The sequence below is a fragment of the Sinocyclocheilus grahami genome, unplaced genomic scaffold (genome assembly GCF_001515645.1).
Source record: "Sinocyclocheilus grahami isolate Dianchi unplaced genomic scaffold, SAMN03320097.WGS_v1.1 scaffold811.1, whole genome shotgun sequence".
Taxonomy (NCBI): Eukaryota; Metazoa; Chordata; class Actinopteri; order Cypriniformes; family Cyprinidae; genus Sinocyclocheilus; species Sinocyclocheilus grahami.
This window is the reverse complement of record NW_015505990.1, coordinates 187,510-198,174: the sequence shown is the minus strand read 5'-3', so window position 1 is coordinate 198,174 and position 10,665 is coordinate 187,510. Positions and strand designations below refer to the sequence as shown.

At 34.4% G+C, this 10,665-nt stretch overlaps 2 protein-coding genes across 3 annotated transcripts in view; both read left to right on the top strand.

Moving 5' to 3' along the window:
• LOC107562196 (carbohydrate-responsive element-binding protein-like) overlaps positions 1–2,255 on the top strand; it is a 23,799-nt gene extending 21,544 nt beyond the window's left edge. For both annotated transcript variants that reach the window (XM_016246787.1, XM_016246785.1), the window contains exons 13-14: positions 552–681; positions 1,596–2,255. In XM_016246787.1, coding sequence (XP_016102273.1) covers positions 552–681; positions 1,596–1,720 — 255 coding nt within the window. In that variant the 3' untranslated portion in view covers positions 1,721–2,255. The remainder of the gene's footprint in view (positions 1–551; positions 682–1,595) is intronic.
• A 2,270-nt stretch (positions 2,256–4,525) lies between these two features.
• LOC107562180 (serine/arginine repetitive matrix protein 3-like) overlaps positions 4,526–10,665 on the top strand; it is a 69,884-nt gene continuing 63,744 nt past the window's right edge. The window contains exon 1 of the mRNA XM_016246768.1: positions 4,526–4,749. The gene's annotated coding sequence lies outside the window, so the exon portion shown is untranslated. The remainder of the gene's footprint in view (positions 4,750–10,665) is intronic.

The following is a 10,665-nucleotide window of genomic DNA, read 5'->3' as shown; positions in this document are numbered from 1 at the left end:
GAAATGAACTAACAGAGATCACCGTACTTCTACAATTGATTAAAATTTTTTTTTAAATGTCAAGTTTAATGATTCAAATGATGCATCATCTAATTAAATATACACTCATTTGCATGCATTTCCAGAACAGAAATCTGAGCATAGGACAGGTTCAAAATTTTTTTTATATATTCAAAAGGGATTTTGAACATTTTTTTTATCACTCCATAAATCACAAAATAAATGTCAACAGCCAGAAGACATACATTTCCTCCATGTTTTTAGGAATACAATCAGTGTGAATTATGAACGAATGCCACTGTGAAGTTTTGGATGCAAATATATGAAGTGTAATAAAACAAACACTTAAATGCATATAAAGTACTAGTCTGAAAGAAGACATGCCATGCAAGCAAAATAGCTTCAAAATTGACCTGTGCATGAAAAAGACAAAGCTTTTGCAGACACCAGCATCCACAACATCTGTGCTGGTCCTTTTAGCATGATTCATTCTGTTAAGATGCAAGTCCTCCACGTCTTCATATTTTCCTCAACTGAAGCCGTTCTCTTAGTTCAGCATCCTCATCGAGCCGCTGTTTGAGTCGTTTAACGCTATGGTGTCCACAGCCAGTGTCGATGATCTGTGTCGCAGCACTCTGTCCTGGCTGGACCAGCACTGCTCTCTGCCCGCGCTCAGACCCAGTGAGTGAGCAGCACCTCTCTTGAACCTTCCCTCCGACCTCAGAACCATTTACTGCCTTTCCGAACAAACCTCTTTTCAGCATCCTGGCATATTAATCACTCCCTGCCTTCTTAAGTTTATTTATTTGTTTATTTTGAACTGCATAGCATTTTACAAAGGGGTGTATCACCTTGATTTTACCACGGTTTAGGGGTGTTTTCAAGCATGATGGAAAACAGAATCATGGTAAACTTGCTGTAACCGCAAGTGGAAACAGCCATCTGATAAAATATTGATTTATAGTTACATTTATTATATTATTGCGTTAATTATACCTTATGATATGAAAAAAAACAATATATACACTATCATTCAAAAGTTTGGGGATGGTACTTTTTTTTTTTTTTGTCTCTTCTGCTCATCAAGGCTGCATTTATTTGATCACAAATACAGTAATATTGTGAAATATTATTGCAAATTGAAATAACAGTTTTCTATGTGAATGTATAGTAAAATTTAATTTATTTCTGTGAACATTACTCCAGTTACATCATTACTTTTCAAGATTATTTAATGAATAGAAAATCTTAGAAACGTTATAACTCGCATAGCAATTTAGGATTAGGATTTAGTTTTTGAGGAATAGCAAGTTCAAAAGAACAGCATTTGAAATTGAAATTATAAATGCTTTAATTATATATGTCTCTACTGTCACTTTCAATCCTTTTAATGCGTATTTGCTGAATACAACAAATTTTTTTTTTTCTGCCAAGCAACTTGGCAGTCATACAGAATTCACCCGAAATCACCAGTGTGTGTTTATCTGCATCTTACAACGGCAGAACCTGCTTATCCAATCAGAAACCGAGTCGGATCTATCAGATATTATCAGTTTTATCGTAATACTTCTACCATGTCTTGTGTTTCTCTCCAGCTGTTTTGAGTTCCCTCCGTCTGCTCTGCACCTCCACATCAATCCTCTCAGACCCCAGTCTGGTTCCTGAACAGGCCGTCCAGGCCGTCTCTCACGGACATTCATCCCACAGCTACAGCCAATGACAGCACACGCTCGCAAAACCACAGCCAATCACACGACCCACATGCGCATCCAATCAGAACACTCGTCCCGCAGCAACGACCAATGACATTTTACTCTCTCACAAATGCAGCCAATAATGCTCTTTCCCACAAATGCGCAAGTGCTTATTGATGGTAAAATGACTACAGCTTTAGTTGAGTTTTTATTATTTATAGGAAAACCGAGATGATGATCAGAATTGATGCGGAGAAGAAAGAGGAATTGATGTGAGCCAGATTGAAACTCAGTTTATCGGATCAGAGGGTTCAGTATATTGTATTCAGTTCAGTTCATTGTTCACGTGCCGTTTAACGCCTCACTGATGAAGACACAGCAAACATTTTGTTGTTGTTATTGTTTTGTAATTCTCATAAAACTATCAGTCAGTGTGAGTGTGATACAGTGGGGCATATTATCTATAACGTTCTGTGCCTTGTTTATGTTTCCACATGTAATTTCTGCTTTGGACTGTTTGGCTGCTCTTTTAAAAAACTCCTCCCAGGAATAAATGTAAGATCGGACTGTTTTTCTTCGAGTGTGTTTGTCTTACAGTGATCAAATGGCAAATCACACTCATATGGTAAGCTTTGGTGTCCCGTACCATTTTGTAAAGCATTAGATGCACAAATCCCATGTTTTTTCCCTGTTAGGTAAACTATTATCTAGCATACTGTAAAATTGAACTAGAATGAAAAGTAACGATTTAATGTCTATACTAAAATGTTACAGAAAATGTATTGTTACAATGTAAAATTGTAAAACCCAAGAAATGACCATTTGGACGCTTTCTACAGAATCCGGTTTAGACAAGTAAATTATTTCATTTCACTTTTAAAATGTTTAAATTATTAGAAAAACTGCATTCCTCCAGCATGCAGTTCTGTTTCAAAAATTATTATGAGAAAAATACCAAACAAATACTAAAGACATACTGTATATATATATATAATATTGTGAAATATTATTGCAATTGAAAATAACTTTTCTATATGGATTTATTTTAAAATGTAATTCATTTTTGATGTCAAACCAAGAATCTTCAGGTTAGAATCTTCTAGAAATCATTCTAATATGCTGATTTTCTGCTCAAGTAATTGTTTTATTATAAATGTTGAAAAAAAAATGTATTATGGAAAAAATACCATTCAAAGATTATTATAAGAAAAATACCAAACAAATACGAAATACATATATATTTATATTTATAATATTGTGAAATATTGCAATTTAAAATAACTTCTATACAGATTCATTTTAAAATGTAATTTATTTCTGATGTCAAACCAGAATCTTCTAGAAATCATTCTAATATGCTGATTTTGAAGTAAATTTTGTTTATTTATTATAAATGTTGAAAACATTTTTATTATGAAACAGAAATACCATTCAAAAGTTATTATAAGACAAAATACCAAACAAATGTTAAATACATATATATTTATATTTAAAACAACTGTTTTCTACATGGATTTATTTTAAAATGTAATTTATTTCTGATGTCAAACCAGAATCTTCAGGTTAGAGTTTTCTAGAAATTCTAATGTGCTGATTTTCTGCTCAAGTAAAAAAAATTTTATATAAATGTTGAAAACTTTTTTTATTATGAAAAAATACCATTCAAAAGTGTGCGGTAAGTAATATTTAAATAAATAATACTTAATTATTATATTATGAACTTCCTATTTAGCAAAGAAACCTGAAAAAATGATACGTTTACAAAATATCTAGCAGCAACAAACATTGATAAAAAGAACCATTTTATGTATTCTAATTTATTTTCACGATACAGAAATGTTCCTGTGATAAAACTACATCACCAGGGCTGCGTTCAGCCCCGACAAAAACGGTGCAAAACGTTTTTTAAACGGAAACAGTGGTGCGTTGAACTCTGTTCTGATGACGCAAAAGTTGCAAATATGACAGCTGAGAAGGACATTCTTTGTGTTCTTTCTGAAGAATTTGCGGAGCCTGATGAAATCGGTATAAATACGTGTGTTTAATACTGCAAAATACGCTCGATGTTACAGTCACTGCCCTTGCCCTCCAGAATAAAAGAGAACATCCCAATCAAATGAAGGGATTTGTGGAAACTGGTTCCTAATTATTGTGATCCAACATTTGCCTCGCATTTCAGGATGAAAAGACAAACATTTCAGGATGAATGATAATCCACTTCTTACCTCCGAGACTGTGTTATGATCTATATGACCTTATTATTTTTATCGTGAGTATTAGGCTTATCATTATTGCTGATCACTGTTGTCGTGCTATGATATTGTAATATTGACCATTATATAATCAGAGGAGTATAGAAAAGTTTATTAACGTGTCACTCCACAATACAATAGCAAAATATATAAATATGTATAGTATTTTTATGTTACATTAATCAGTATTTAGCACACAATAGAAGACATTGCAATTACTAAATGACATTTAGACAGACTTAAAGAAGTTCCAGATCTATACTCGTGCTCTTATTATTTTAGTTATTTTGCCTTTGATGTAAATAAACATGTGCAAACTAAAAAAATACTTGCTCTTGTGAATTTATTTGGATGTTAATTACATTGTGCTAGCTGTCTCTTTAATACCATGTGGTTTATATATATGTTGCTGCTGATTGGGCTGACATGTTTGACACACCCACCAAACTAGAGAAAACGCATCTCAAACACTGTTGCACACCGTTTCCAGGAAACATGTCGGTCAAACTGGAAACCGTAGCAAAACGGTGCACACCGGTTTGAGCTTGAACTGGCCCCAGGTGTCGCTCGTTCTGAAATGAGTCAGTATTGCAGTGCGCCGCGGTTGCTCCTCCTGAGCGCTGGCGGGCGCTGCGCCTGACGCGGTTCGGCTCGAATCGTCCCGTTCTCGGCTGCTGCGCTGCTGCGCTGCCGCTGTCCAGTACTGAGCGTTCAGCACCACGAGCGGTGGACAGCTCCCGACCCTCCGAGGAAAGCACAGCAGACCGCCGCAGAACCGCTTCAGCCGGCCTCATCTACCACCGGTAAGCTTATTCCCCGCTTCCCATCAAACACACGCAACAACAGCGCTGAAACGACACGGGAATGTGTGTGAACATCAGACACACAACACACAGCGGCAGCGGCGCGACAAGCTCTTAATGCGATTAAACGCGATTATTTTCAACACGCTGATGCTTTTGTTCTCTACGCTGTGTTTACGCGCCTGTGTAATTAAAATAGGCACAAAAGACGTTTAAGTAGAATATTTTCCTCTCATCTTGAGCGTCTGACAAATCGCTGTGTTCGATAAGAATGAACGATGGGCTTTAGGATTGAATTTATTGATTTAAATGATATAGTTGCTCGAGATTGCTTGTGATCAGATAACGGTCCCGTGATGATTTATGACGGTAATCATCATTAGAAAACTGATCCGAGCCTTAGAGAAGCAGCCTGGGCGAATCTCATCAAATCTATCAAAGATGTGCCAGGATCATATTTGTTCTTTCCCAGCTAACATGTTTATGTTATAGAAACGTTATTATAGCGTTATTTAAAGGTTGCAAAATTGTCTAATTCTACTAACTTTATTTCAATCCCAAATGTAACGTTATTTGAACGTATGTTCTTAATATTCTGATAACGTTAAAATGTTTCTTGACGTGATTAGAACGATATTTAAAGGTTCTTAGAACGTTCATCAAGTATCGTCATAAGGATGCTGTTATAAGAACGTTTTCTCAACGTTTTGAGAACATGTATCAAATATTTACAAAGTTATAAGATCGTTCCATGCACATTACTTCAAAAGCATTTTGTCACAACATTTATTTAACGTCAGCTAGGTTATTATGTACCAATTCAAGTTCTTTTGTTGATGCGCGTTTACTAATTTTGCAGTATTTATAATAAGTTTGTATGAAATACATAGTAATATACAGTGTTGTGGGTAACGCATTACAAGTAACGCGAGTTACGTAATCAGATTACTAAATGGTTGTGAGAGTATTCTGGTTGCCGGGGTGTTGCTAGGGTTTGCTGGGTGGTTGCTAGATGGTTTCCTATTGGTCTAAGTAAAAATAGCATCCTTCAGTGTGCGTCTATGGGATTTTTTTCATCTATTTTATTTTCCCGCACTCTCAGAAAAAAAGGTACAATTGTCACTTGAGCGGTATCTTTTCAAAAGGAACTAATATGTGCCATTTAGATACTAATATGTACACTTTAGGTACAAATATGACCCTACTAAAATGTAATTTTTAAGGGTTAAAAAAAAAGGTAAAAATGTGTAGCTTTTGAAAGGGTGTCATCCCAGTAGCAGCTTTTGTACCTTTTGTCCTGAGAGTACAGGTGAAAATTGTAAGTCTAATAATTTATTGAAGTAACAGTACACCTCTACTTTGATACAATTTGATGATTTGATTTTGATGGCACAGAATTGCAGATGTTATTAGCTGAGATTTAAGTTAAGATTTGAACAAATGTTAAACTTCTAGTAGTGATGATTGACTCTACAATGATCAAAATCAATACACTGCCTTTAAATTCATGGCACCAGGCATTTGTTGGTCGTGAAAATTGCCCAAGTCTGTTTGCAGCATTCTTTTATAGTCTAAACATAAATCATTTTGCACTTCATAGCAATATTTGGAGAGCAGAGAGTTTCTGATTGGCTGTGAGTGTCCTGATTGACAGCAAAATATTTAGGTGACTTAGTAAATTTTGCACAGTTGTATCGCAATCCAGTCAGTCAGTCATATTTGTGACCCGGACCACAAAACCAGTCATAAGGGTCAATTTTTCAAAATTTAGATTTATACATCATCTGAACGCTGAATAAATAAGCTTTGCATGGATGTATGGTTTGTTAGGATAGCATATATTTTGGCCGACATACAACTATTTGAAGATCTGGAATCTGAGGGTGCAAAAAGATCTAAATATTGAGAAAATCATCTTTAAAGTTGTCCAAATGAAGTTCCTAGCAATGCATATTACTAATCAAAAATGAAGTTTTGATATATTTATGGTAGGAAATGTACAAAATATCTTCATGGAACATGATCTTTACTTAATATCCTAATGATTTTTGGTATAAAAGAAAATCGATAATTTTGACCCATACAATGTATTGTTGGCTATTGCTAAAAACATACCCAAGCTACTTAAGACTGCTTTTGTGCTCCAGGGTCACATTTATTTATAAAGCACATTTAAAAACAACAACTGTTGGCCAAAGTGCTGTACAAAGTTTGTAACACGTATCCTAATAAGTAAACATAGAACACACCAACAAACAATACACTACAATTGTACCACTACACCTACTTATGAATCCATGTTGACTGCTGATCACAGATCAGATGTGTTTGTCTGTTTCAAATGGAGGCTACAATTGTTTGCATCATCATCAAACCAAATGACAGACTCGAAACCGTCTGTATGCGCCCCCCTAGGGACCACGTGATCTCATGAATATTCATAGGTATTTTATTTACACAAATAAAGTATCAACATATTGACAGCTTCTAAAATGCAAACCTAAAATAAAATCGATTGCAACAAATAATTAGTGCGCATTTTGTATGTCTCAAAAGCATATTTGTCAAATGTACAGCATTTATATATAGAAGTTACAGATGCATTGATATTTTAGAAAATGCTGTGACTAAATCATTTTGCAGGCAAAAAAAAACAAAAACTCCATTGATGGTCTTTTGAAAGTAACTGTTTGTTCTGTGCATTCATAATAATTTCTAATATTTAATTACATTATATTGTCGAACAATGAAAAAATTGTGAAACCATTTTTATCTAGAAATTGCTTGTACATTGCACAAATGATTACAAAGAAATGGCAAGTAGCACATTGAATTAAAGGTGACTTTAATAGTGTAGATATTTCACCAATTCCAATCTTTTTCAAATGGACTCTTACAATTGCCATTAAGCTGAAGTACAAAAATGTGCATTTTTATGTGTGAATGTCAGTGAAAACAAATGCTTTGAAGGATGCTGCGTTTAAATCCGGGTGTCCGGAAGTCGACTCGGTTTCTCTCTCATCCCATTTTCCTCTTTCCTCTCAGCCTCCATTTTATCAAATGTGTCTCCTCCTAATTCTCCCATCCGTCGTTCCCCTGAAGGGCACACGGATCCTCGGGGGGCTGGTTAACATGCGTGCGTGTGTGTGTGTTTTCCAGCATATGTCTGTCCTCTAACCACACACTGGAGTGTGTTTAATGCTAAATGGGAATGTTGACTCTCAGCAGGCTTCTGTCTCTTTTTTTCCGGTCTATTCTTGTCTATTCGTTTTTAGAATTTCACAGCAGCATCGGTCTGTAAACGTCTTAGAAAGGCAGAAGAATTAGCAGGAATGCATGAAGACCTTTTTTGCTATGACTGTCTGTCAAAAACTAAGAATGCTTCACAGACATAATTAAACTCAAAAAGGCTAAATATATAGTTGTGCTTGTTTCATCTGGTTTAATAGATTTGATACCACTAACTAAAAGGAATAATTCACCCCAAAAACTGAACATTTGCTAAGGCCATGTAGAGTTTGTTCAGAGCTGTTCTGGACTGTTTTGGCTTGTAAACAGTGCTTGATCTGTGCAGATTTCTCTCCTGATTCAGACCAGACGACGTTATTGCTGGACGAATCAATGGCTTAAAGTTAAAAACATCTTAATGATGGATTTGTTTGTTACAAACACGCAGCTTTTCTCTTCTCAAGACATTAACTGATGGACTGGAGTGGTGCGGATTACTTGTGGATTATTGTGATGTTTTCATCAGCTGTTTGGACTCTCATTCAAGGAATTGACCCGGAAATGAAATTGAAAACAAAAATCATCATATACTTCCTTCCTCCAATGAAACACCAAAGAAGATGTTTTGCAGAAGATGTTTTTCATAATGGTAGCTGGGCTTCAAAAAGAAAAAATAGCACCATGAATGCGTCATAAAATCAGTTCATATCATACATTTTATTCCAAGTCTTCTTTAGTCATACAATGCCTTCATCATTCATTATAAGCCATTATTCAACGAATGACGCTTCATGCCAGACTTTTGATTATGTTTGACATGCATTACAGTGGATGGAGAAGATTTTAAAGAAACAATCATTACAATTTCTGTCATATGACTTTGTAAAATTTGAAATATAGTGTATAAGACACCTTTAGGTCATTTTTTTGCAGCTTGACAGCCATAATCCTCTTTTTCTTTTCTAATTATTTGGCAATTAACACAAGAAATAACCACAAAGAAATAAAGTCATACGGGCTTGGAAGGACATGAGTAAATGATGACAGTATTTTCCTTTAAGCAGGAGTGTGTGGTCATCTCAGTCGTGCTGTTGGCTGCTCAGTGTATTCTGGGTATTCTGGACGGCTCATATCTGCACTCATCTGAGTTCAAAGGACATATCAGACAGAATATGCTAAATCCAATTGAAATCAGAATATAAATGGGATCATTTGAGTCACATCAAAGACAAAGTTCATTTGTAAAGCAGTATCATTTGATCTGTTCTGACAGTATGTGGTCTGACATCAAGAAATGTTTATTCGCTTTCACAAATTGCATTCATTCATTCATTTGTGAAAAAAAAAGTGATTTTGTGTTCCACAGAAATAAATGCATACAGATTTGGATGAACATGAGGATGAGTAAATGATGGCCCAATTATCATTTTTAGTGTAATATAAGCTGTAAAAATATTATTGTTATAATTAAGATATTAGAATTGTTGAAATATTTTAAAATATTAATATTATTAAATTGTTGTAAAATATTAATATCGTTTAATATTATTGTTTTAATACAAATATTAATGTTCTTTAGTTACTTTAAAATATACATTTAATAATATTAATATTGTCATGTTATATATCATTAAATAATTATTATTTATAAACATGAATACTGATATAATAAATAATAATGTCCCTTGTTTGAGGCTGTAGGCTTGATAAAGTTATTTTTCCAATGTTTGTCATTAGTTTTGTTGAATTAAACGTGCTGTTTTTGCTGCTGTAACTAACCTTAGTTAACCAGACATAACCATATCCTGACAGTCTCTCAGACTGCTTCAATCTGATTTGTGAGTGAATCTCTCAGACTGGTTTTTGTGCAGCAGAATGATTCAAAAACTGTTAGTCTGTGTTTTTGCTGTGTCTCTGGTCTGGATGTAGAGAGCAGATGAAAGGGCATTATTGAAGAGATGAGGGAAGATGGAGGCCGTCTGTTTGAAGTTTGCTGCTCATGCATTTGTCTACAGGGACGGCAGAGGACGCCTGTCATAGACATTTCTGCGTGTTTGGAGCACATCTCATGCTCTTCCTTCCCAACCTTTCTTTCTTCTGCTTCTTTTAAAAAGTGATTTTGTGTTCCACAGAAATAAATGCATACAGATTTGGATGAACATGAGGATGAGTAAATGATGGCCCAATTATCATTTTTAGTGTAATATAAGCTGTAAAAATATTATTGTTATAATTAAGATATTAGAATTGTTGAAATATTTTAAAATATTAATATTATTAAATTGTTGTAAAATATTAATATCGTTTAATATTATTGTTTTAATACAAATATTAATGTTCTTTAGTTACTTTAAAATATACATTTAATAATATTAATATTGTCATGTTATATATCATTAAATAATTATTATTTATAAACATGAATACTGATATAATAAATAATAATGTCCCTTGTTTGAGGCTGTAGGCTTGATAAAGTTATTTTTCCAATGTTTGTCATTAGTTTTGTTGAATTAAACGTGCTGTTTTTGCTGCTGTAACTAACCTTAGTTAACCAGACATAACCATATCCTGACAGTCTCTCAGACTGCTTCAATCTGATTTGTGAGTGAATCTCTCAGACTGGTTTTTGTGCAGCAGAATGATTAAAAAACTGTTAGTCTGTGTTTTTGCTGTGTCTCTGGTCTG